Below are 25025 nucleotides of genomic sequence, written 5' to 3'. Positions count from 1 at the left end.
CGTCAAACCTTATCACTCACTCACTCACCAGGGCTTCGATTCTTCAAATGGACTAAATGTGTGAAGCCCGTGCTTAGTGTTACGTCATCATACTACCGTCGTATCATATTCCACTGGCCACATGACAAGACTTGCATCTTAACAATACACCCATTTCAACAGTAAATAATAATAATATCAAAATAAATATTATTATTAATGATAATAATTATAAATAAAATAGTTCCTGTGACACCAATATTGTAGTGGATTTTTCAAACAAGTAAAGTTTGGTTTTCAATATTGTAGTACATATGTGGATTCAAGGTCACAAAAACGCACAGAAAAGCATGCATTCCATGCAAAAGTTGACTTTTATGCAAGCCCCATGCATTTCACTACCCAAGAATGGATATAAAAACATGTGCGTTAACGGGATTCCATATGCATTGTTTAGCATCGTGCTGACAACAACACCAAGAAAAACAACAAAATTACGCAATTATTCAACATTACGAAATGCCACGCCCGTCCGAAAATGAGCGTCTGCGAGCCATTGTTGTGCTTGAAGCAGGATCGAGTCAACGTGATGTTGCAAGACAATTTAACGTCCACAGAAACACCATTTGGTGTTTAAGGCAACGTTGGCAACAGACGAATGCAGTCAGAGACCATCCTCGAAGTGGCAGGCGACGCGTAACCAATATTTGACAACTGGATTCGAACAACACACCTACGAAATCGATCCAGCCAGCAACAGTCACCGCAAGAAGTATACCTAGCCTTCGACGAATATCTTCACAAACCGTACGTCGTCGCCTCAGATGCGCCAGAAGACCCACCAGACGTACCATTTGGGCAGGAAACCACCGTCAAGCACGCCTACAGTGGTGCAGACAGCGTCTACGCTGGACGGCCATGCAGTGGGGACAAGTTCTACTCTCTGACGAGTCTCGTTTTCACCTCATCTACAGCGATGGACGGATTCGAGTGTACTGACGTCGAGGTGAACGTTACGTCAATCATTGTGTTATGGAAGAAGATCGGTTCGGGGGCGGCAGCGTAAGGTATGGGGTGGGATTACAGCAAGACAGAGGACCCTTTCATAGTGGTAGAGGGAAATCTCAATGGACAGCGCTACCGCGACGAGATTATCGGCCCTGTTGGTCTACCGTTTTTGCGTCGTCATGGCCCAGGTATTACCTTTCAACATGACAACGCCCGTCCTCATATTGCTCGACTTGTTCAGGATTCTTTTCAACAAAACAACGTGAATGTCATCCCCTGGCCAGCTCGCTCCCCTGATCTCTCACCAATCGAGCACATGTGGGATGAGATGGATCGGCGCCTTCGACGTCAACCACGTGTTCCACAGACACTCCAGGAACTTCGAAACATGCTCCAGCAGATATGGACAAATTTCCCACAGGACTTTGTGCGACGCCTGGCCCATTCCATGAGACGAAGATGTGTTGCTTGCATCGCAACCAGAGGTGGACACACACGTTATTGATTTGTAAATTGACATTTTGACATGTTCATGGTTTTCTTATGAAATCATGCATTTTCTGAAGTCAGTATGGCAAATTAAACCATTTGAACACTTACAGGAGTCTTTTGGGGCGGTCGGGTAGCCTAGTGGTTAAAGCGTTCGCTCGTCACGCCAGAGACCCGGGTTCGATTCCCGACATGGGTACATTGTGTGAAGCCCATTTCTGGTGTCCCCCGCCGTGATATTGCTGGGATATTGCTAAAAGCGGCGTAAACTCACTCACTCACTCACTCACTCACTCACTACAGGAGTCTTTTATCTGTTGCAAACCGAATTTGTTTCAGATTTAGTAAAAAAACATAACTTTGCTTTAAATTTTATCCAATGTCACAGGAACTTTTGTTCAGTAAATATAATTGGATAGAGTGTCTACGTCAAAAGCGCTTTGCTTCTTGTAATTCACTTGAATTTGGCGCTTCGAGAACTTCCCCTGATTCCTACGCGGCGCCGGTGTATGTGCCAGCAGCGAGACTGCTTTTCACAACGTCTGTGGTCTTGGTTTAAATTCACTGTCAGTATTAAAAGAAAATAAAGGCACAACGATTTGACAATAAAGTTTATGTCGTTGAGAGTTCACACTTTCCTCGTGTTCAGTGCAGTGCATTAAGTGTTTGCTCTTGTTGATAAATATAGTTCTCAAACGAAGTAGAAACTTTCAGAAATTAAGTCAGTGGCGCCATACTTGTTTGCAAAACTGGAACAATCGTTGTAAAAGTAGATTATTTTGGCATTGCCATGCTACACTGTGTATTTGTAAAGCATGTGAGTGCGGTCGAGTTGCCACACTGTTAATCGGAACATCTCGCCTCTGTGACACGAATCGCACACTGACGAAGATTTACAACCTTAAGTGTCTATAAAATCCAGTCCAATCTGCTGGTTCACGATCTGCGCGTGTCTACAGCTACTTCCGCTCAGGATCGGTAGCACGTGACGCGCGACGGTTGTGTCAAATGGTGATCCGGACCTCTGGGAACGGATCAGGATTGGATCGACAACTTTGGTGAAGCGTACTTTTAGAAGCGCTATCCATTTTAGCGATGTCTGCGTTAGTTTGCAAATAATCACTCCGCCTGAAGCTTAGCAGGTTTCTCTTCTCAATCGTAACAGATCAACAACTGCGCCAGATACATGGATTACACAGAGGGCTTATAAATCAGGCAGCAGTAGCCCCTCTCCACATAGCCCTTGAACATGTACCAGCCACGAGGGCTGTCGGATGTGGAGGGCCCAATAAAACACTGGTAATTCACACATGGGGGTGATAAGAGCCATGGCTAGCGGAGAGTTTGATAGAACTATCCTTGTGCCCGAGGCAACCCTTCTCAACTTGATACCAACGTTGGCCTTTGAAATGTTGATGTAATACATAAACAAATCTAATGCGGATGTTGGAGAAATCACTGGATTGATTAACGACAAAATAATAGTTTAAGCACCATTTTGCAATGTATGACTGTCAATTTAGACAAAGGGCGGTAGATGGTTGATGAACATATCGACAGACAGTTGCCATGGAACCACGATGCATGGACACGTCAACAATCGAGTGAATGAATATGTGAGTGAATGTGTAATTGAACCACGTGATTTACCTGCATCATTGTCTGAGACACTAGACCAAAGCACGGGGTGAATGATTGATTGAGGGGGCTGTGAATGAATGATTGAGGGGGTTGTAAATGAATGATTGAGGGGGCTGTGAATGATTGATTAAGGGGGTTGTGAATGAGTGATTGAGGGGGTTGTGAATGATTGATTGAGGGGGTTGTGAATTAGTGATTGAGGGGTTGTAAATGAATGATTGAGGGGGTTGTAGATTACTGAACGAGGGAGTTGTAGATTACTGAATAAGGGGGTTGTGAATGAATGATTGAGGGGGTTGTGAATGAATGATTGAGGGGGTTGTAGATTACTGAACGGGGGGGGGTTATAGATTACTGAATGAGGGGGTTGTGAATGAATGATTGAGGGGGTTGTGAATGAATAATAGAGGGGGTTGTGAATGAATGATTGAGGGGGCTGTGAATGAATGATTGAGGAGGTTGTCAATGAATGATTGAGGGGGTTGAGAAAGTGATTCAGGAGGTTGTAAATTACTGATTGAGGGCGTTGTAAATGAATGATTGAGGGGTTGTAAATTCATAATTTAGGGGATTGTGAATGAATGATTGAGGAGTTTGTAAATTACTGAACATGGGGGTTGTGAATGAATGATTAAGGTGGTTTAAAATGAATGATTGGGGGATTGTACATTACTGATTGAGGGGTTGTAAATTACTGATTTAGGGGTTGTGAATGAATGATTGATTGAGGGAGTTATGAATGAATGATTGAGGGGGTTGTAAATGAATAATTGGGAGTCTTGTGAATGAATGATTGAGGTTGTAAAATTAATGATTGAGGGGATTGTGACTGAATGATTGAGAGGGTTGTGAATTAATGACAGAGATTTGTGACTGGATGATTGATTGATGGTGTATGAATGAATGATTGAGGGGGCTGTGAATGATTGATTTAGAGGGCTGCAAATGAATAATTCTTTAGTGTAGTGAGTGTGCTTGAGATGAATGAAGGATTCTTTAGTGTAGTGAGTGTGCCTGAGATGGATGAAAGATCGATTAGTGCACGTGTTGAGTGTGTATGTTTGAGATGAATGAAGGATTCTTTAGTGTATTGAGTGTGTTACCCATGGACGAAGGATTTATTAGTGTCGTGAGTGTGTTTGAGATGTATGAAGGATTGATTAGTGTCGTGAGTGTTTGAGATGTATGACGGATTGATTAGTGTAGAGAGTGTGTTTAAAATGTATAAAGGATTGATAAGGGTAGAGAGTGTGTTTAAAATGTATAAAGGATTGATTAGTTTAGAGAGTGTGTTTAAAATGTATAAAGGATTGATTAGTGTAGAGAGTGTGTTTAAACTGTATAAAGGATTGATTAGGGTAGAGAGTGGGTTTAAACTGTATAAAGGATTGATTAGGGTAGAGAGTGTGTTTAAACTGTATAAAGGATTGATTAGGGTAGAGAGTGTGTTTAAACTGTATAAAGGATTGATTAGTGTAGAGAGTGTGTTTAAACAGTATAAAGGATTGATTAGTGTAGAGAGTGTGTTTAAACTGTATAAAGGATTGATCGGTGTAGAGAGTGTGTTTGAGATGTATGCAGGATTGATCGTTGTAGAGAGTGTGTTTGAGATGTATAAAGGATTGATTAGCATAGTGGGTGTGTTTAAGGTGTATAAAGGATTGATTAGTGTAGTGAGTGTATGTTTCAGATGAATGAAGGATTGATTAGGGTAGAGACTGTATTTGAGATGAATGAAGGATCAATTAGGGCAGAGAGTGTGTTTGAGAAGTATGAAGGATTGATAAGTGTTGAGAGTGTGTTTGACCTGGACGAAGGATAGATTAGTGCAGAGTGTGTGTTTGAGATGAATGAAGCAAAGATCAGTGAGTGTTAGTTCGTGCATGTGTCTCTCCCATATTGTTTGGTTCCGAATTGGAATACCGCCAACAGTTGTGTCTTGACTTATGACAGACCTTTCAAAGCTTCTTTTCATATAGAAAAATAAAGTTTGAAGAAAATAACGATCATTGACACACCAGACAAGTCGGAACCGCGAGGGGAGCTGAGAGGATTTTGAGTTCAGGCCACCCTGTCCCCGTAAGACATCATGGCTGTTTTAATTGGCATTATTCGATGCTTCTGTGCGATTTTAAGAACGCTTCCGTTAAGTGCCGAGAATGATGTATGACAACAACATGACGTGGACCCTAAATAATTGAATCTGGACCAGACAGGCTACCGATTGATGTTATGAACAATACGATTTACGTAACGGGGTACGCTGTTTTACCAACCGGGGTACGTTGTAATACGAACCGGGGTACGTTGTATTACGAACCGGGATACGCTGTTATACGGACCGGGATACGCTGTTATACGGACCGAGGTACGTTGTATTACGAACCGGGGAACGTTGTATTACGAACCGGGATACACTGTTTTACGAACCGGGGTACACTGTTTTACGAACCGGGATACACTGTTTTACGAACCGGGGTACACTGTTTTACGAACCGGGGTACACTGTTTTACGAACCGGGGTACACTGTTTTACGAACCGGGGTACACTGTTATACGGACCGGGATACACTGTTTTACGAACCGGGGTACACTGTTTTACGAACCGGGATACACTGTTTTACGAACCGGGATACACTGTTTTACGAACCGGGGTGCACTGTTTTACGAACCGGGGTACACTGTTTTACGAACCGGGGTACGTTGTATTACGAACCGGGATACACTGTTTTACGAACCGGGGTACACTGTTTTACGAACCGGGGTACGTTGTATTACGAACCGGGATACACTGTTTTACGAACCGGGGTACACTGTTTTACGAACCGGGGTACGTTGTATTACGAACCGGGATACACTGTTTTACGAACCGGGGTACACTGTTTTACGAACCGGGGTACACTGTTTTACGAACCGGGGTGCACTGTTTTACGAACCGGGGTACACTGTTTTACGAACCGGGGTGCACTGTTTTACGAACCGGGGTACGTTGTAATACGAACCGGGGTACACTGTTTTACGAACCGGGGTGCACTGTTTTACGAACCGGGATACACTGTTTTACGAACCGGGGTGCACTGTTTTACGAACCGGGGTGCACTGTTTTACGAACCGGGGTACGTTGTAATACGAACCGGGGTACGTTGTAATACGAACCGGGGTACACTGTTTTACGAACCGGGGTACGTTGTTGGGGGCAGTTCTAATGTATGTCACGTGTTCAACTCTATGTGCGGCAAGGGGCAGTCAGATGGGCGCGGTCTAAGACGTTGACCATGTCAATGTGTGGGTATGGTGCCGACGGGCCAAGGGTCATAGCCGGGGTGAATCTGACTTTCGAACTAAGATAAGTGGATCCTGGCTCGACTAGGGTACACAACTCTTCACAGCAAGTGGTTGCGCTTTGGACCACTTGGATACCCATGCCACTAGCGATATCACGACGCTTTATTGTTTCTTGCATGTAACTGACTTCGAGATGGCTGTATATTCGTTAGAGCCGAAGTTGACGATTATGTTTAAGTGCACATGACGATGTCAATGGCCAGACAGAAATAGGTCGGCCCTGGCTTCTCACATTTTAAACCATCTCTGATAAGCATAAGTGTTTTTCACATATGTTTCAAAACGTCCGCAGAGAAGGAATTACTACATAATTATCAATGAACGAAACCTGGACATATAGTAAAACACCTCTTCAATTCACTTACATGTGACGAACGCTGCATTTACAATTTTGCAGCACTTGGGGATGTGAAAAAATCTTCAATAAATAGCAAAAAATGGCTTTTCATTAATAAAACCAGTCATTAGTGTAAGCTGCGCAGTATGTCATTAGCGGTTTTCAATTTCAACCCCGTGACGAGTTATCTCCCACTGCACGTGCAAACCAGGAAGCGTTCGTTAAAGGTAAAAATCCGTCATAAAGCAGGTGTTTCAACATCGCAAGCAGGGAGGGGCAGCCATGCTGGTTTAAGGAGAGTTTAAAATACGGTAAATTGAAACCAGTGGTTGGTAAAGCACCCTTCCTTATGAGAGACACGCTGTCGTTAACGGGAAGCTCGTGTGTGCTCGAAAATAGAACACTGACCGACGAAAGGTTGCGCTGCATGTTTGTATACAATCCAAACGTGCTAAACAAATATTAGCTCGCATGTAATATGTGAGTGGAAGTTCAACAGTATTACGTCAGCTCTAGACCTTGCTGAATCGTACTCGCTAACCGGGTAATATAAGTTAAATAGATAAATATGTAGGTATGCGGGAATGTGTGACTACATGTGTGAACGGCCGGTTTGACACGAGGTCTTATTACATCGTTCCTTGATTGAAACAAGCGATGGTGTCACCTGTCACTGAGGGGCAGAAGAAACTATACCAAGTATGTTTTTTTAAGTAATGAAAAATTGAAAGAACAGTTTTTTGTCTATATAACCAGCACTCATTCCAGTTTGTAAACAGTATTCTATGGCTGGGTAAATTTGTGAAAAAATAAATTGGTTCAATAATAAAATGATATAAAATGAATTTGCAACCACTTGACCACTACCATTTTTGAAAACTTGTCTGCGTCAGAACATGTTGGGTTTACGGACTAAATTTTGTTTGATAGGCATTACTTAGAAGTTGACGGATGACAAGGTAGACACAATTTTATGGATAACAACTTCTTTAATACTGTAAAAAGCGACGATTCGGTATAGATCCTTATACCGTTGTCAAGCCGTTTTTTTACGGACTACTCTGGTTTCACAGCATCTTCCTCCGTCTCAGTCTCTAGGTCATCACCCGCCCCCTGTTGGTCTCTCGTGACTATGAAGATGCTCGAGGCAAAGAGTTGAACATTATCGAAGTTTGAGTGAATATTAGAAACAAATGCTTGTACCCAAATTAACATTACTACCTCGGTCAGTGCGAGTGTTAAACAAAACAGCTCACCAAATACAGTTGTGGGCTAAAAGTAGATCAAGCGAATTATTCCAATAACATATCACCCTCAGAACTCGTCTCGACACAGGGTAAGAAGGTGAGGTGAAATTGGGTTTAACGCCGCGTCCAAGATTATTGTACTTATATAGCGACGTGTATGCACGTGTGTGTGTGTGTTTGTGTGGCTGCTTGAACTAGGCCGAACTGATGCCAATTTATAGTGCTAGCACACTGAGATACTATACGGCAGTTTAACATGAATACCCCACTCAGACACAGTATACTGACTCCGAGCCGACTAGTCCTTGTTTTAACCCCTTAATGCCGAGCGCCAGACAGGGTAACAACAAGTACCATCTTTTAACGTCTTTTGGTATGACGCGGCCAGGGATCGAACCCCGGATCTTCCGCTCTCCGGGCGGACGCTATACCACTTGACCACGGAGGCGGTCTTCATGGTTAGAATGGTCCACAAGTGAAATCATCACACAAATATAAAATGCAAACTTTTAACGCCGCACTCAGCATTATTCCAGCCATATGACGGCGATCCGAAAATCATCGAGTCTGAACCTGACAATCCAGTGCTTGAAGTCATGAGCATCGATCTACGCCATTGGGTAAAGATGACATGCATCAACCAAGTCAGCGAGTCTGACCAACCGATCCCGTTAGTTTCCTCTCGCTTCAAGCACAGTCGCCCCTCAGGACAAACAAACGGATCTTTTCGGGACAGCATGTTTCTAAGGGTGGTGTGTGGAGAGATCACTACTCTTGCGTGGCATATTGCTTACATAATGATAGACAGTATTAGCGTGGTGGGGTAGCCTAGTGGTTAAAGTGTTCGCTCGTCACGCCGAGAGCCCGGTTTCGATCATCCACATGGGTATAATGTGTGAAGCCCTTTTCTTGTGTCCCCGCCGGGATATTTCTGAAAGCGGCGTAAAACTATACTCACTTGTACCCCAGTTCGGACATGAACATAACGTCACGAACCTTGATTTCCTTAAAACACCGAGTGTTTTGCGTTGCAATGACGTAAACAAATAGAATTGTTCCCGAATGTATTTTTGTTGCGTTATGTCTGCGATACGTAAGTCAATACATTTTGTTTTATATTAGTTTATTTATTCATATGCTTTCAGCCGTTTGGTGGCGGGGCTTTCCACAGAGGGGATGTCTTCAACGCCCGAGACGGCCGCTTTGTGGCACCACGTGATGGGGTCTACCACTTTGCTGCTAATTTGCATATTCAAATCAAGAAGAAGGGTCGAGGCAGCAAACGTTTGAGGAAGCGGGACAACATCAAGGTCCAAGTCTGCATAGACTCATTGTGCCAGAAAAACACGTAAGTAGAATCACATCTGAAAATCATCGTACTTTCATTACTGTTAAAATAGGTCTTCAGCAACCCATGCATGCCGTTAAAGGCGACTAAGCTTGTCGTAAGAGGCGACTAACGGATGGGATGGTCAAGCTCGCTGACTTGGTTGATGCATGTCATCGTATCCCAATTGCGTGGATCGATGTTCATGATTGGGGAGAGAAGCGTTCTTAAAATCATTTCCTTGAAATTAGGTGAGGTGAAATATGGTTTAACGTCGCACTACAGATAATTGCGCTTGTATTACGACGTGCGTTGGTGTGTTTGCGTACTTGTACTTGTCCGGACTGAGATACAATACTACATTTTAACGTGAATGCCCCACGCACAGACAGCATACTGACTCCGAGTTGACTGGGCGGTACTGGGGGGGGACTCTGGGGGCGATTGTACACGTACTTTGGAATCCAACCATCAGAGTGAGTTTGGTTTGAGGCCGTTTTAACAGTATTTCAGTTATATAGCGGCGTGTCAGCTTAATGTGGGAGGAAAGCCCGAAGTGATGCAGGTCTCAGACTTGCCCCACTTTCGTGAAACACACCAGCACGGGCATGGTGCTGATAAACCAACATACAGAATCGGGGCGAACCAGGATCATACGTTTCTGGTGCGTCCAACGGACGCAACACTGCACAACCAATTGCGGCGCCTTAGACGACTGGGCCACCCGTGCCTCTGGCAGTTACAGTGAGTGACGCCACTTTGAACATTATCTCAGTTATGTCATTGTGTGCCAGATCGATTTGGGGAGAGACGTGCTCAAGGTCTTAACTATTTACCGTTTTGTGAAACCCAGAAACTGGTGCTGGCAAATCCAGGACCATAATGAGAACGAATCTAGGATTTGAAACGGCCATCAGCGGACCCCCGGTTAAGGGAGGCAAATCTAAACAACGGTTTGCGGCGCCTTTGCCACTGGGCCACCTGAAAGTGTTTAACTTGTAAGGAACTATATGTGTCGACGCTGTTGCGGGTGTGCCCCCGCTGTTGTTACTGTTGCTGTTTAATCATTTCAGGTCCCTCGAGTACGTAACGGGTCTCGAGACCAACAGCAAGCTCTTCACAACCAGCGTCAGTGGACTGTTGGAACTAAAGGTCAGTCATTGGAATATAAAGGTCAAGGTCAAAGTAAATTTTCTTGGCCAAAAGCCGAGTAAATAGCACGCATTTGATACTTCATTTGTACCTATCAGTTATGTCTCTTTTTTTAAAGAATGAACTCTCCTCAGATTTGTCAGCGCCGGTTTAAATTACAGCCTCGTTCTCGTTTCAGGCCGGGCAGTATGCATCAGTCTACATGGATAACTCTTCCGGTATCGTTGTCAGGATACAGAACGGATCAGACTTTACTGGGATTCTCTTCGGCGTTTAGCAGTGCATGCCGGGACATGTGACGTCACTACCTCTTTGACATTTTGTCATGAATCTGAGCAGAAACAATTTCAAGATCACGTGACTTGGCACGTCGTTTAACACTGCTGCATTTACCTCGTATCGCGGTTCCCCAAAGGTTGTGAAAGGATTGTCACGTGATCGACCTTTGCTGCTCTTTCCGGCTGCTGGTGATATACAACATGGCCTCCGACCAGGTTACGATTGTTTTGTCTGTATATTGTTGAGCTAGTCCATGTTGTGTGAAGGCGAGAAAGAACACCTTGATGGTTACTGATCACATGACAAAACAGGTGACTTGAAGGTTGATCACATATGGACATGAACTGCCAGAAAAGGTCATGGTGATTCTTGATGGGTGTTTTGAATTCAGATTGACCGTGAAGTTAAAGAAGAATGAATTTAAAGAATACATATCAAGTTCTTAACAATCACAAACGAACGTGTGGAACTCCCCTGGTTGAAATCGACGAACCCTTGTTGATGTGTGTCGGGCAGTCAAGTTGTTTAGGTTCACGGTTCGACACCAAATCATGACGCAAAGCTAGGCACGAGGACTGTTGCCTATGTGAACAATGACTTATAAGCCAGGTGTTGTGAATATTCAGTTCTACGTATATAGCGACATTTTGACATCACCGATGTATCTACTTTCATCTGCCTTACATCAGTAGCCCGAAGCTTCAGGCCACGTTTCTATGGCGACTATAATGGTATTCCTTCGTGATAGTATTCCTTGATAAATCCGCAAAGTAGAGTTGACAGTGAACAGGAAGTAATATGCGTCCGTGACACTATCAAAAAACACAAAGTTCGTGAAATTAAGTTTTTAAAGAACGCCAGTTACGGGATCTGAAGTTTCGGACTACTTCAATGTCCCGACTCCATGTGACGTTTATATATTTCTGTACTCTGAGTCATCGGTTAATAGAATGCATGAACACGTGATTTATGACCTTCTTTAGTGATTGTATAAAACTATTTATTGTCATAGGAATTACCGTGCTTTGCGTTGTTTTGTTTTTAATAACTTAAAGAGATCGCCTACCCTAAACTCTTTAACCCTGGGGTCGCTGACAGCGACAAAGTGAATGAGTAAGTATAGTTTTACGCCGTTTTTAGAAATTGGCATTCCGGTAATATCCAGCAGAAAAAGGGCTGCACACATTGTACCCATATAGGGAATCGAATCTGGGCCTTCGGCGTGACGAGCAAACGCTTTAACCACAAGGCTACCCCACCGCCCCCGACATAAGAGAGCGAGTGGGGCCTGACGCCACTTTGTTGGCTTAATTTGGGGGGAAAGCCAGAAGTCATGCAGGTTCGAAGCGTTATGGTGCAGGCACACCAAGCATCGTGATAGGGTTGAATCTGGAAGAGGTATTTTCATGTTTTCTGAAATATTACCAGTGATTGTACTTAATTTTAATTTAATTTTTAATGCTTAATTTTACCGTCAAAGAAAAGTTAGAAGAGTGATCTCCCCTAGACTGTTTATCACGACATGAGCTTCATTTTGAACAAATGAATTATCAAACTAAATACTGATCCTGTCCTCACCTTCATTATGACGTGGTGTCTTGGCATCGTCGGAATTTTCGTGTGAGGAAGTATTTTTCGAGTATCTCACTGAGTGAGTTAGGTTTAAGGCCGCTTTGTAAAGTATTTCAGTTATACCATGGCGAGTCAGCATGATGCGAGGCGAGTTATGCAGATGTACGGCATAGATCAATATGGTGAATCCCATCAGGACATGAATAGCTCTCAAAACCAAGAATCGAACAAATCTGGAATTCGATCTAGGATCATAATTAAATAGGACGCACTCTTCACAGCGAATTGTGGCCGTACCCTGCCCGTACGCGCACTGGAACACGGTCGAGTAATGGTAGATATGGACGGTTTTGTACTGACTGCACGTGCCTGGAACACGCTCGAGTAATGGTAGATATGGACGGTTTTGTACTAACTGCACGTGCCTGGAACACGCTCGAGTAATGGTAGATATGGACGGTTTTGTACTAACTGCACGTGCCTGGAACACGCTCGAGTAATGGTAGATATGGGCGGTTTTGTACTAACTGCATGTGCCTGGAACACGCTCAAGTAATGGTAGATATGGACGGTTTTGTACTAACTGCACGTGCCTGGAACACGCTCGAGTAATGGTAGATATGGACGGTTTTGTACTAACTGCACGTGTCTAGAACACGCTCGAGTAATGGTAGATATGGACGATATTGTACTAACTGCACGTGCCTCGAACACGCTCGAGTCATAGTAGATATGGACGGTTTTGTACTAACTGCATGTGCCTGGAACACGCTCAAGTAATGGTAGATATGGACGGTTTTGTACTAACTGCACGTGCCTGGAACACGCTCGAGTAATGGTAGATATGGACGGTTTTGTACTAACTGCACGTGTCTAGAACACGCTCGAGTAATGGTAGATATGGACGATTTTGTACTGACTGCATGTGCCTGGAACACGCTCGAGTCATAGTAGATATGGACGGTTTTGTACTAACTGCACGTGTCTGGAACACGCTCGAGTAATGGTAGATATGGACGGTTTTGTACTAACTGCACGTGCCTGGAACACGCTCGAGTAATGGTAGATATGGACGGTTTTGTACTAACTGCACGTGTCTAGAACACGGTCGAGTAATGGTAGATATGGACGGTTTTGTACTAACTGCACGTGCCTCGAACACGCTGGAGTAATGGTAGATATGGACGATTTTGTACTAACTGCACGTGCCTGGAACACGCTCGAGTAATGGTAGATATGGACGGTTTTGTACTGACTGCATGTGTCTGGAACACGCTCGAGTAATGGTAGATATGGACGGTTTTGTACTAACTGCACGTGTCTGGAACACGCTCGAGTAATGGTAGATATGCACGGTTTTGTACTAACTGCACGTGTCTGGAACACGCTCGAGTAATAGTAGATATGGGCCTTCTCGTACAAACCCAGATGAAATTATTAATTATACCAATTCAGGTTAAATGCCCGCGGTCCGTAACATCACGTTGATACACACGGAGACCGCTGAAAACTCACAACCTCCGGACACAGCTGTACATGCACTGAAGTATACCCACCTAGGATTTATAAATACAATAACATAAGCTGACAACATACGTATCACATTTATTGATATCAACTTTGATAATATATACTTGATTGGAACAATAGAACAATAGTATGTTTTAATACAACAATGGTTATCGAACAGCGACAATGTATTGATATAATACAAACAATTCAGCGTCCATACACTTTTATACCACACGCTAATGGTAGGCCTTGTAAAAGCTTTATTTCGTTACGGTTCGAGTAACATTTTCATAGACACATAGATATGGGCGTGCAGATATTGCCAATGCTGTTTTATTAATATGATCAGAGAATCTCCCCTTCAACATCCACTACGAAGCATACGTAACGCCCTGTATATTACTTCAATGCTTCAATAGATGTACTTCAGTTCCATTACTGCAGCTGGTGCCACCTACTTTTCTGATATTTGTGCGTTTTGTTTCATATTTTTGTTTTTCCTTTCTGAAAAAAAGCATATTGAAACATAACACAAAAATGATGCGTGAGTGAATTTGGCGCCGCTTTAGTCCCTGTTTCGGTTACAGTGAATTTTGGTTAACGCCAATTCAAACAGATGTCAACAAGTCAGTAAATAGCTAACACCAACTTCAGTTATTTTGTTTGTTGATATACGCTGCACTCAGCAATATTCCAGCTATATAACGGCGGCCTGTAAAAAAATCGAGCATGGACAAGACAATCTATGAACGACGAACCACGCTGCTGGGTGCGATGACACGCAATCACCCAGGTAACCGAGCCTGATCCTCCCACACCACACCACACCCCACCCCACCCCACCCCACCCCACCCATACGGCCGTTGATGGGGATCAGTTCTTACCCGGAATCCTGAAACACATGATGGGAGCTAGAGGGCTAATATTTCGGGCTGGAACCATTTTATGTTTATGACGTTACTTGTGAATCTCGACAGAAGAATCTAAAGAACGAGAATAAATAGGAGCTTTCCGGCGGAATTGTGAAATGTCAACTGTTTTCATATAGATGCTATAAATATGTTGTTTGACACGAAAAGCCAAACGCCCCATTCACTGTGTGTTGGCATACCTAATCTCAGTCAGCTCTGAATATAATGGCGTCACTGCGTCGGACAGACAGTACTTCCGACACAACGTGACGCCTGACTGACTGATATACGGTATTATTGTATACCTGAGTGGATTGTATGTCGACTTTGATTTTACATAAATATAAGATGTCTTCACTAAATACATTCTGCATACTATACTCCGTGAATGGGAAAAAATAAATATCTTGACATTTCCACCGATTTGTGCTGACTGCACGTGTCCACTGTTGCGACTTGTATGTAGCTAAATATCCGAAATTTGCATGGACCTAGAACATATTTCCGACTGCGTCAAGATTCAACAGCAGCCCCTCTGTAGCAGCAAACCATCTCCGTTAACAACCTGTGAAAACAGACCACACCAAAATGAGACACATTTATAAATGATTTATTTTCACTTTCCTCCTAACACGCCCCATCTTAGAATTGCTCTTGACGGGCAAACCCGACCTGAGAAAACAAAACCCATGCGAAAATGACGTACATGTCCAGAACGTTGTATGACAGGGCGTGGGTTCGAATCCCGGTTCGCCCCGATTATGTTTCTAGGTTTGTCAGCGCCATACCCGTGCTCGTGGTAAACGTCTGAGACCTGCATCACTTCGAGCTTTCCTCCCACACATACATATATATATTGATAAGGGCCCTTAGATAAAACTGATAGATTCACTTTCACGTTCCTACAAACACGCCCCATCTTAGAATTGCTACTTGACGAGCAGACCCGACCTGACTTGTCAGAAAACAAAACCCATGCAAGTCAATGATAGTTTGCATAGGCCAGATGTCGGCAGAGTCTTATGTGAAGCCGATGTCCTGTCGAATATGCTTCTATGCTTTATGTGCTAACTGTCGAGTATTCGAAAAATATATAAATATTGATAAAGGCCCTGAGATAAAACTGTTTGTTTTATTACTTTAATATGTACAAAGAGGATCACCCCGACCTATATCCGCAATGTTTATGCTAACAGGTTTTCAAGTTTTAAGTTGTTGTTTCAATCAGGCAAACTACTGGTTGACTAACGCCGTTGAATAACTGTCAATGCCGCCGTGTTTGATGATACACAATCAACCAGGTCGCACATTGTAGCCAGCCAATCCTCATGTAACCCTCTGTGGATTATACCCGTTACGAGTGAGTGAGTTTGATTTTACGGCGCTTTTAGCAATATTCCAGCAATATCACGGCGGGGGACACTAGAAATGGGCTTCACACATTGTACCCATGTCGGGAATTGAACCCGGGTCTTCGGCGTGACGAGCCAACGCTTTAACCACTAGGCTACCCGACCGCCCCTGATGTCGCTCGAATACAACCAACTCGATTTGGTGAGCTCTTGCCACCTGGATGACGTCAATGGACCTATTCAGTAATCCACGCAGGTATACATTTGATTCCTTGCGTTATTGACCCGCCAACTGTACATTGTGTTAAAGAAGGGGGAACAAATCGGCATTTGCTCTATTCTTATCCCGCCGAAAAGCTGATAGCATATTACACCAAACAATATTGTCTGAACAAGGACCCACTGAAGTTGACAAAAATTAAACATGGGAGTTGAAATTAAGTTTGTTGTTCCTGAAATTGATGTTTAGGTGCACAACAGTTAACAACAGGTTTGAATTGACAACAGTCTCTTCCCCCACACAAAACCGCTGGATTTTTTTCATAACTAAACTAAAATATATTGAATTGTTTGGGGTTTGTTTTGTCATGTCAAAACTCCGTAAAACAAGTAGAAAAAGGGTGTGGCCTAAATTGCCTCGGATATACATGTCATCCGTGGCATGTGGCCTTATTGTTGATATTAATTTGTTTATGTAACAACACGGGTATGTATATAGGCCTATAGACGTGGCAATTGGCGTGTTTGAGCAGCAATAATACCTGACACACTTAAACAGATGCCCCATTCTAAGGCAGTCTTTAGAGTTGTGTCTCATCGGACTGGACACTGAAGGTGAAGTGCTCGTTCGTTTAGCTTATTGTTTGTTATTTAATATAATCCAGCTACATGACGGCTGTCTGTAAATAATCGAGTCTGGACCGGACAATCCAGTAATTGATATCATGACCATCGATCTACGCAATTTGGATACGATGACATGCATCACCGAGCCTGACCACCCGATCCCGTTAGCGTGCCCCTTCCTGACAAAAGGATGGAGCATTTGAATCACTGACGGTACGCTTTTGAGAGTCTATTTATAAATTTCAAACCATTTATTCAGTTGGTGCCAGGAAACCAACTTCCATGGCGTAAATATTAAATGTGGGCGAGATGTACCCGAGGTACTTCGGTGTACAGAAAAATGTACCTTAACCAAAATCAGAATACAGAACGGTGCTCTGTTCCCAAAACGGCGGATGAGTCCATATTACTCAAACCGAAACCGGTTCATGTAGTAGTTCGGTTCGCCTTGCTGGTTACGAGTGCATGCTGGGCATCGCGGACATTCCATACCGGAAGTCTCTTTTCTTCCTAGGGTTTTGTTCTGTATTCCGATTTTGGTTAGGGTTCATTTCTGCACAACGAGATACATGGGGTACATACCTGTTGTACCCGTGCCGACAACAACCCCTTCAGCTTTATTTCACCACTGTCATCCTATGTGGACAAACGTCTACACTTACTTGATTCCCCACGCCAACAGGAACGCTCCGCACAGCATTCCGACAACGGGATCCAGGTACCAAAAGTCGTCACTCTTCTCCGTCGCCAATAGGCTGCACAGAGTGCCGAAACTCACAGCAGAGCCCGTGAAGGTTATCACGCCTGCAAACGAACAATTGTTTGTAATCAAATGAACAGGTCATTGAATCACATGGTGAGTGAATATGATTGTACGCCGCATTTCAGCAATATTCCAGCAATATGACGGGGGCACCAGAAATGGGCTTCATACATTGTATCCTTTGGAGAATCGAACCCGAAGCTTCGGCTTGACGAGCACTTTAACCACCAGGCTACCCCACCGCCCCTGGAACCCGGAGATGGAATATACAAAATGTATGACCAGACTAAATGTAAGTTAAACATTACATTGTACGGGACCGGATAGAATAGGTCTCCAGCAACCCATGCTTGTCGTAAAAGGCGACTATGCTTGTCGTAAGAAGCGACAAACGGGACTTGGTTGATGATTGTCATCGTATACCAATTGTGTGGATTGATGCTTATGATTTCAATCACTGAATTGTCTGGTCCAGCCGCGATTATTTACAGACCGCCGTCATATAGCTAGAATATTGCTGAGTGCAGCGTTAAACAACAAACAAACAAACAAACAAAACATCATACGGACATATATACTAAATGTACATGAACGTCTTTTACAATGACTACATACAAAACAGTAATGATGCATGTACACATCTAGCAAAACATTCTAAATTTTTTGCTATTCTCCAATTGCTTACTGTCGGTTATTAAAGCTTTGCTTTCCAGTTTATAGCCAAGGATGACCTTGGTGATGGCAAGGGCGAGAGAGACGAGGGCGTTACATATCGCCAGCCCATACAAGATGTCGCTGCCTGTCTCCTTCACTTCCATAGCAAGAGCGTTGGCAGATTTGCCGACCAAACACGTGGCTGCTACCAGAAACAGCAGCGATATGACGATACAGGCACTGGAAGAGAAACAAGAAACGGGATTATTTTGTGGGAGAGGTTCCTGATGTACACAATCAAGTGTGTCACTGACAGAGTGAGTGGTGTTTGGTTGAACGTCACTTTTAACAATGGCTGTCACAACAATAGTCCAGAACGTCGAATGAAAGTCCATCGTGACAGTCACGCTAATCGTAAAACACCTCCGTAACCCACTTCAGAAAAACACTTCCGTTAAACACTTCCGTAAAACACTTGAGAGAACAGTTCAGAAAAACACTTCAGAAAAACACCTCCGTAGACCACTTTAGAAAAACACTTTCGTAAAAGACTTCTGTAAAACAGTTCAGAAAACAGTTCAGAAAAACACTTCCGTAAAACAGTTCAGAAAAACACTTCCGTAAAACACCTCCGTAGAACACTTCAGAAAACAGTTCAGAAAAAATAGTTCAGAAAAAACACTTCCGTAAAACAGTTCAGCAAAACCCTAAGATGACGATTATGTTCCAAGTACTATCCGAGCATCCTGTACCACCGGGACTATTCTGTCAAGGAATGGTGCGGACAAACCAAGGGTCATAATCTGGGCGAATCTTGCCATCGAACCCATGACCATCAGATCCTGGCTGGACTAAGGGACTAAATCGACACGGAATAACGGTGCCTCAGAAGACTTGGACAAGGCTCCATGAAAAGATACATCTGTAGGCTATACTTACATTCGTTCCCGTTTAGCTGAGTATACGGATCGGTCACTACCGTAAAATCTCCACAGGACGACCATGGACGAGATCCCGTCCAAAATAGCGTCCAACTGGACAATGCAAACAACATTGATGTTTAATCAATATGAACAAAACCGACAAGATCGCGTGTCATTTTCAGCCAGACAGTAGTTGCAGCCATCTTATCTTATAACCACCAACTTCTGTTTACTGTCTCATCACATATATAATGTGTTGGTATATAGACGTTTGATAAAGGTATAAATATTGTATAGCATATAGATTTATGCTATAGATATAAATATTGTATGGCATGTAGATTTATGCTATAGGTATAAATATTGTGTTGCATAATACACTTATAATATAGGTATAAAAATGGTATGGCATGTAGATTTATAACATAGGTATTAATATTGTATGGCATATAGATTTATTATATAGGTATAAATATTATATGGCATATAGATTTATGATATAGGTATAAATATTGTATGGTATAATACACTTATGATACAGGCATAAATATGGTATGGCATATAGATTTATGACATCGGTTTTAATATTGTGTGGCATATAGATCTGTGAAAGGTATCGGTATTGTATGGCATATACATTTATAATATACCTGTATGTATTAATATTGTGTGACATATAGATTTATGATATAGGTGTTAGCATTGTATGACATATAGATTTATAGACTATTAGTATTGTGTCCTGCTTTGTCGTGGCAGACATAGTTGGAAGACATTTTAGTGAAGGTGATTAATGTAGAAGCTAACTTCGATCTTCTGAAAATCATTTGGCGACAATTCAGACTGATAAATCAATGAGAAAAAATAATGAGAATTGTTTGGGTTTTTTTATTTAACGCCAGGAGTAAAGGTTTTACGTTGGCGCTGTTGTGTCTGAATGATCAATACTAAATATCAATAGTTTAAACGTTGAGTAATGGAGTTCGAATATGACATACAAACACAGATATAGATCACATTCCACTTACCCCATAACCAAACAGCGATTGGCTCCTTTCGAGAGTACTGAAAACTGAAACAGAAGATGAAGTTTGGAGATATTATGGTTTCAGCAACGTTAACAAGAGACAAGAATATTCTTGTAAATGTTATTTGCATCGCTGTACGTGTGTATTCCTTCTGTTTCATTAAAATAGGCACATACCTCGAGGAGATTGGGTCCATTAGGGTCTGTGTGACCTGGGAGAATGTGTGTGTTCACAACAGAACCAAATGGAGGAATCAGACCGTGAGGGAGAATAACAGTTTACTAACTCACTCTTCACGGAGACGAGTGAGACACCTACCAATAGCAACGATGCCCGTCGACAGAGCAAAGACCACAGACGCCCAGGAAACTGCTATGGCAGCCACACGGAGTCGGGTGGCGGTGCTGTAGGTGACTCGGTGGTGGCTGTCCTTGGTCAGGTAATCTGTGGAGAGATGGAGACAGGTAATACAACTCTGCTACGAAGCAATAAAAGAACACAAGCAACCATCTTGCTATTGACATTACGTCAGTTGATAAGACTTAGTATTAAAATCCACAATCTTCGAAATCAATTACGGTAGTCATTGACAACAATAAGGTTGTCCTCGTATTCTCCGAGAAGAAAAGTACAGGTGAGGTGAGGTGAAATGGAGTTTAACGTCGCGTCCAAGATTATTGCACTTATTTAGCGACGTGCATGCAGGTGTATGTGTGTGTGTGTGTGTTTTCGGCTGCTTGTACTAGTCTGGACTGATGCCGATTTATAGTGCTAGCACACTGAGATACCATGCCGCAGTTTAACATGAATACCCTACTCAGACACAGTATACTGACTCCGAGCCGACCAGTCCTTGTTTTAGCCCCTTAATGCCGAGCGCCAGGGTAACAACAAGTACCATCTTTTAACGTCTTTTGGTATGACGCGGCCGGGGACCGAACTCCGGACCTTCCGCTCTCCGGGCGGACGCTCTACCATTAGACCACGGAGGCGGTCTAGAAAAGTACAGAACACATGATATAATTTGTAACATCCCTACTGGGAACCTCACGCGGGCTGCGTTAAAACCAGGTAAAGGCAATACATCCTCACACCATACAAGTGCGGATATTGTTATTACAAACTGATTTTATTGAAACTCAATTTTAATCGGAATCGTGACAATAAAAGCGACCTAAGGGAAACTGCTGGTGACACCTTAAGTGCCACCTCATCATCTCAAAGCAAAATCGCCCTGTTAATGTAAATGTACCAACTTCTTTGCTATTGTGGTTTAAAATGTCGATAAATGAAATCGGAAATATTTGTGGGCAAAGCCAAAGAAAAATGGTTATATCACAGTTACAATTGATTTGTAGAAGACACACGACTACTTGTAATCGATACAACGACTGAAGCCATATAGACTCCAGCAGATGGTGGATGAGGATGGTATAGCCTATCATCAACGATCTACAGGTGTCACATGTATTCTGACTCTTCAACCAGCTCCAGATAAGCTGCGTCACTGTGTAAGATATGCAGAAACCAATTACTTTGCGTACAGGTACGCAGGACAATTTTTTCTTTTTTTTAAATACTAGTACAAGAACCTTTGTGAGTAATTACACAATGTAGCATGTTCAGCTTGTTTGATTGTTTGTTTGTCTGTTGTTTGACGCCGCATTCAGCAATATCCCTGCTCTATGACGGCGGTCTGTTGCTGAAGACGTATTGTAACCCGGATGTCTCACCTTCCTCACTGTATGTTCCATGTGTTCGCGCCGAGCTGGCGGGTGATGCTAGCTGCATCGGTTGGAGTTCGACAACGTCAGCCTGGAACAACACAAGAGTGCACCATTACACATTATCACTGCAGAATAGAACACGGTGGGTATATCCTGAAGTACGCTCGCCACTGGATTGAAATATGCCCCCCATTGTAGGTATAAATAAAACGTACCGTTTCTTGCAGACAAGTGTCCGAAGATAAAGTTAGTTATTTCTATTTACTTAAAATAATATAATTGAGCACCTGTTTATTACTTAAAAATAATTGAGCTCCAATACATTACTTAATGCTGATCTCAAACCGAAATTGCTGAGAGCCAAATAGCTACTCCCTTTGGTAAAAGTGGCGTTAACCCAAACTCACTCACTCACATTCTCACCGCCGTGACTTGACTTGAGTTATCGTAACTTCAAAACAGCACAGTTAGTCGATGGATATCTCTTTTGTTTGTGCGTGTCCCATCTTCCCGAGGCAAGTGCGTTAACTGACTACAAAAGTCCACTTACCACCCTTGCCGAACTAGGCTGGTATTATGGAGTTACATTTTGGCTGACCTAACGAGTCTATGCATAGTCCAAACAAAATCGCGCAACGAAATCGAAATCTGGTTTATAAACTGTCACGCAGATTTCGGTCGATTGCAGGATTTGCAAAGCATGTGCACTGCTAACTCGTTGTCAACAGATATTTTCTAAATCTTTTCATGTTTTCAATCAAGGTGCTCACGTGATTTGATGTAATTCGCGATTTTAGACTTATTTTGTCACAATATATAGATCTTGATTATCGATCAGATCGTCTTGACTGGGCGCCGCCGTTTTGTTTGAAATAAAAGGAAGTGATACGAGAGGTGGAATCTGATTGGTCCATAGGAGAGGCATAAAAGGGACATAACTCGTAATAGCCACTGGTGTCGCTACGATCGAGCCCAGGAATTCCAGCCTTGTTCGGCAAGGGTGAAAACTGGACTTTTATAGTCAGTTAACTCACTTGCCTCGGGAAGATGTGCGTGTCCATGTAGACGCAGGTACCTAAAAACTATTTCTCTTTAGGCTTGGGTCATGCGCATTAGCCGCGATTATTATTCCTCAACAAAGTTTCGATGAGAACAATTGACGCAACATACCTTTATATGTTAATATTAATTCATACAAAGTTCTGTGCAGAGTTGCGTCCCTTGGGCACGCCAGAAACCTTTGATTGTGGGTTCGAATCCCGGTTCGCCCCGATTATGTTTCTAGGTTTGTCAGCACCATACCAGTGCGTCTAAGACATGCATCACTTCGGGCTTTCCTCCCACATTAAGCTGGCACGCCGTGATATGACTGGAAAACTGTTAAAACGGCGTTAAACACAACTCAGTCACTCACTCATTCATACAAAATTAATCCAAAGAATGTTACAAAGTATATTAGTTTTGAGGTTGTGTTTTATGCTAACGTGTTTCAACCAGACGTACGCGATGACTCGAATTTCTATACTCTTCAAGGCTGCAACAAATAATTGTTTAGCTCGAAGGATTTGTTTGAAAAAAATATCTTGTTAAGCTAAAAGTTGAACTGATGCATGGCTCCGTAACTTGGCCTATGTAATGGGTCATTTTTTCATAGGTGAAGCCCTCATAACATGAGGAAAGAAATGTTTGGGGACATAGTGGTGTTGTGGTTCAACTTGGCACAAAATATATTGTTGTATGGTTCGGAAATATGGGGTATTAACTATCCTGATACAATTGCAAAAGATACAAACTTGCTATTTTAAACGTTTTCTTGAAGTGGGTAAATTTGCAGCAAACAAATCGATTCTGGGTTAAACTGAACGTCATTGTATGTTTATAAATAATAAAGTACTGGATTAAGCTTTTGCGAATGAATGCAAGTCGATAACCCTTCTAAAGTTATGTTATGCTTAAAGTCTAAGATGAGAACTGAAAAGTCAATCGGGCATTATTTAATGGCTATTTTGCGTGTGTGTGGTTATTCCAAGATGTTGGTGACAAGAACATGTTTTAAGAAGACGCTTAAGAGATATATATTTCAAATCATGGAACCACAGTTTGTAGTCGCCTGCTTTTGCAGTTATACTAATATAAAATCTCTTCTGCAACCCAAATTATATATAGTGGAACAGTATAGAGACAAAATATTAGTTAGAGCAATGCGTAAATTTCGAATATCTCTTCACAACTTTTGAGTCAACATTATTTGTCAAAGGTTATTGTTAAATATACCTATACAGTATCTACATGTAAAGAATGTGAAATATTATGAAGGTAAGATCTTTGCAAATTTATTTAAATCCTGTGACATTAATGTACTACGCTTGATAGCTTTATATTTATGTAACTAATTTAACATGAGATCGACACTCTGGACATGTGACCTAAAATATCATTATCTTACGACTGTACTGTGGGCCATGTGTCCTGAATTACGAAATAAACTTGATTGACTATGTGACAAAAACACAGAAATGAAACATCAGCTTGCTTCAATTGACCCCACTTTACCTCGCCAGCACGACACAATGCCAGTGTTAAAGTCAAGAGTTTCCTCGTAAAGCACGTGTGGTTCTACGCCCGCCTAACATTATACTGGCAAATCACAGACAGGAACATGGCAAAACACGTTTTTATTGCGTTGAAGAGTGAATAATTTTACGCCGCTTCAGCAATATCACGGCGGGAGACACCAGAAATGGGCTTCACACATTGCACCCATTTCGGGAATTGAACCCGGGTCTTCGGCGTGACGAACGAACGGTTTAACCACTCTCGACCGCCCCTATTGTATGAAGATAGAGTGTCATTCTACAGACTATATCTGGTGAGGCAGTGATGAATGACTATTTATTAAATGGAAGGTAAACTGTAAGCCGAAGACGAGCTG

General features: G+C 42.6%; 2 protein-coding genes across 9 annotated transcripts in view; one reads left to right on the top strand and one right to left on the bottom strand.

Annotated features, from left to right (window-relative positions):
• The window catches only part of LOC124115178 (adipolin-like), a 70945-nt gene extending 58957 nt beyond the window's left edge, over positions 1-11988 (top strand). The window contains exons 6-8 of one of the 2 annotated variants that reach the window (XM_046476084.2): positions 9192-9394; positions 10447-10525; positions 10704-11988. In XM_046476084.2, coding sequence (XP_046332040.1) covers positions 9192-9394; positions 10447-10525; positions 10704-10802 — 381 coding nt within the window. In that variant the 3' untranslated portion in view covers positions 10803-11988. The remainder of the gene's footprint in view (positions 1-9191; positions 9395-10446; positions 10526-10703) is intronic. The other variant, XM_046476085.2, reaches the window with a different exon arrangement.
• Positions 11989-14726: 2738 nt separating this feature from the next.
• Positions 14727-25025, bottom strand: part of LOC124115177 (transmembrane protein 163-like) — a 39730-nt gene continuing 29431 nt past the window's right edge. For all 7 annotated transcript variants that reach the window (XM_046476078.2, XM_046476082.2, XM_046476077.2 and 4 more), the window contains 7 exons: positions 22100-22181; positions 20685-20810; positions 20367-20410; positions 19355-19449; positions 18447-18655; positions 17661-17802; positions 14727-15365 (listed from right to left, as the gene is read on the bottom strand). In XM_046476078.2, coding sequence (XP_046332034.2) covers positions 15314-15365; positions 17661-17802; positions 18447-18655; positions 19355-19449; positions 20367-20410; positions 20685-20810; positions 22100-22181 — 750 coding nt within the window. In that variant the 3' untranslated portion in view covers positions 14727-15313. The remainder of the gene's footprint in view (positions 15366-17660; positions 17803-18446; positions 18656-19354; positions 19450-20366; positions 20411-20684; positions 20811-22099; positions 22182-25025) is intronic.

This window comes from Haliotis rufescens, unplaced genomic scaffold (assembly GCF_023055435.1).
Source record: "Haliotis rufescens isolate VD_foot unplaced genomic scaffold, xgHalRufe1.0.p SCAF_13, whole genome shotgun sequence".
Classification (NCBI taxonomy): Eukaryota; Metazoa; Mollusca; class Gastropoda; order Lepetellida; family Haliotidae; genus Haliotis; species Haliotis rufescens.
The sequence above is the reverse complement of the archived record's forward strand: the minus strand, read 5'-3'. Positions and strand labels throughout refer to the sequence as shown.